The sequence below is a fragment of the Astyanax mexicanus genome, chromosome 1 (genome assembly GCF_023375975.1).
Source record: "Astyanax mexicanus isolate ESR-SI-001 chromosome 1, AstMex3_surface, whole genome shotgun sequence".
NCBI lineage: Eukaryota > Metazoa > Chordata > Actinopteri > Characiformes > Acestrorhamphidae > Astyanax > Astyanax mexicanus.
In genome coordinates, this window is record NC_064408.1 from 35,404,102 (window position 1) to 35,406,896 (window position 2,795).

At 37.7% G+C, this 2,795-nt stretch overlaps 1 protein-coding gene across 1 annotated transcript; it reads left to right on the forward strand.

Moving 5' to 3' along the window:
- Nucleotides 1–1,635: 1,635 nt before the first annotated feature.
- LOC125782649 (lysozyme C-like) lies at nt 1,636–2,562 on the forward strand. Its single transcript, XM_049467356.1, has 2 exons — nt 1,636–1,681; nt 2,264–2,562. Exons 1-2 carry the CDS (start codon nt 1,636–1,638, stop codon nt 2,560–2,562), a joined length of 345 nt encoding a protein of 114 aa, XP_049323313.1.
- The last annotated feature ends 233 nt before the right edge of the window (nt 2,563–2,795 follow it).

Sequence of the window (2,795 nt, forward strand, 5' to 3'; positions counted from 1 at the left end):
GTAATTTTGAGTACAATTGAGTACAAGCTCTGATAAAAAATCAGAATAAAATACCCCAAAAAAAACGTTATTTTGTCATTTGGTGTGCGTCCTTTCCCCGGTGACATTAATTTCAGTTCATACAACTTCTGGGTTTAAAGTGTAGTCTAATTAATTACAGTTTCCAGTAAACATTACTTAAAAAAATAAGGCTGTAAGGCAACCAGTTTCCACAAACATTTAGTAAATTTAACTTATCCAGGCTTACAGTGCACTAACAAATAACACTTACACTAACAATAATTATAAGCACAAATTGGGCACGTTTTCATATTTCTTTTACCTGTAGGAGAATACTATTTATAACTGCATCCCATTTTCTCCACTGAAAAGGGTGGGGGTCTACCAATGCTAAAATATGTGCTGAAATATAGAACTCTGTCAAATAACTCCAACACTGAACACCATTTAAATCTGAATGTGTTTAAATTACTCTTCGAGAGTAAAAAAAATCAAACTTAACATCTCTAGAATAAAGCAAAAGAATGCAGCTATTCTGTAGTGAAAATCAATGTTTTATTGAATGAAGTGCTTTTAAATCTACACCTTATTTTGATTCCATAGATCTGCTGCTCCTGAGTTAAGGGGAGCCTGATAGAATAAGGCCTTTGATGGATTATGAGTTGTATTTTGCAGCAGATTGCCGTACTTGACTCTGTAGGTGGCGCATGAAACTGTAGGCATTCATCTTTCAAGGAGTTTTAAACCATTTGAGCACCATTTGCGTTGCAATGCTCATTTCTATCTTACACCCCGCCTGTCTATTTTCTCCGTCTGTCTACGTAGTTTAAATAGCAACGGTGCTTGTGAATACATCTACATCTGGTCGGGAAGTGAGGTACATTTCTGTATTCTGTATGTATATGTACTGCTATCTTAGCAGCAGAAAATACAGGTGATCCACTGACTGATTCAAACCTAGGCAACAGTCAGACATCAGTGTTTTATAATTGTTTAAATACCAATCAGAGGACACCTGGCTCTTAAAGGGCAGCTAAACCCCCTGATTTTAGATGACTCCACCCTCAGCCAAAATTAAAAAAATACCCAAAAAATGGGAGGAGCACTTTAGTGGGGGGCACTGAGTGATGTATGGGTTTTGGAACAGTATAGAAAAAAGAGTTGATTGAGGATACCATTGATGTCATCAACAGTAAGCTCACCTACTCACCGAATTAAAATCAGAAAATAATCTTCTTTTAATTTTAATTATCTATCAGTAAGTCACTAGTTTGTTCCCCAGAAAAAAAGTAACTATTGGTAACAGACAACACAAAGATGGTAAATAAGGGGGAGATAACACCCAGTATAAATGGTGCCATGAGCCAATGGGAAAGCTTTATGAACCAACACTGATGAAACAGCCTTGGCACTGTTGGCACTTTTTTCGTTGGCTCACCAAACATTTTTGATTTTTCAGGTTGAAGCTCTCTGACCTCATTTTATTGAGTTATATTAGATGGTAAATTCATCAAACAAAATAATTTTTTACAGTGTGTTTATTGGTTAGAATGGACTATTTTACTCATTTTTACAGCTGTTTTCTTCTAAAGATCAGCAGTCCTCACAGAATAGTTGAAAAGTACATTAGACAACATGGCCTCCCAGAATTCATCCTCACTGAACAAGGCTGACAGTTCAAGTGTGATATGTTTGACATCAAGAAAACACGAACAGTTTCTTATCTTCCTGTCAGACAGTGTAGTTAAGCAATCGATCAGATCTCTGAACAGAGGATCAGTTGACAAAGTGCATTAACCATCATAGAAGTAAATAGAATACGTATTTGCCACAAGTTGAGTTGAGATGACCCAGTACAACAGTACGCCTTAAGCTGTCCGTACACCACACGACTTTAAAAAGACTCCAAAAAAAAAAAAAAAAAAAAAAGAAGGCAGGAACTGGAACCATGAATGGACACCTCCAAGCAGGCGGCTCAGGACATAGAGAAAGATAAGGATTAGCACAAGGTTTATGTTTGGTTTGTGACCAGTAAGAGAAATAGTTAAATAGAGGGACAAAAACAATAATGATTAAAAGCCTGTAATCAGAGATGGTACAGGACAGTAGCAAAATTGCTTTTAGTAAAAAAAGATCGCATTTGTCAAAAATGAAGTGCAATATGCATGTCTTTCTATTGTTTCCATTCATATTTTATGTTGTTGGGCTGTAATCCATGGTTTATTATCTTTTTAAAAATGTGTATTCTACTTTATACCTGCAGGGGTCTGCATGGCCTTTGCAGAGTCCAGTTACGACACTCAGGCCACACACTTCAACCCGAGCGATGGCTCAACAGACTACGGCATCTTTCAGATCAACAGCCGCTATTGGTGTAGCGATGGCAAGTTCCCCGGCAAAAAAGAATGTCCATTCACCTGCAACCAGCTGTTCTCCCTCCAGAATAGCATCGCTTGTGCCAAGATCGTAGTGCAGAAGTGGACCATGACAGCCTGGGACGGCTGGAAGGCCAAATGTCGGGGCCAAAATGTGAGCAAGTACATCGCAGGATGTGGCGTCTAAATGAAGACCCTGGAGTGATGCACCCTAACGAGATGCCTCTTCAGATCTATACTGTTACAATTCTTCAGCCAGTCTTTTAACAGAGTATTTAACCAGAAACTGGGATAAGGATAATATGTCTAAACTAAGTCGATCTTTCTATTGTTTTCATAAAGAATGAACAACTTAAACCTAACAAACCTGTATGCTTACATTGGATTTCTGATTTTGCTAAACATACTTGTTTTTTCAAA

Excerpts from the sequence above, each read along its gene's own strand:
- LOC125782649 (XM_049467356.1), top strand. The coding sequence starts at position 1,636 with ATGGCCTCCCAGAATTCATCCTCACTGAACAAGGCTGACAGTTCAA. Across the intron at positions 1,682-2,263 it reads GAACAAGGCTGACAGTTCAA|GGGTCTGCATGGCCTTTGCA; the intron begins GTGTGATATGTT and ends TTATACCTGCAG.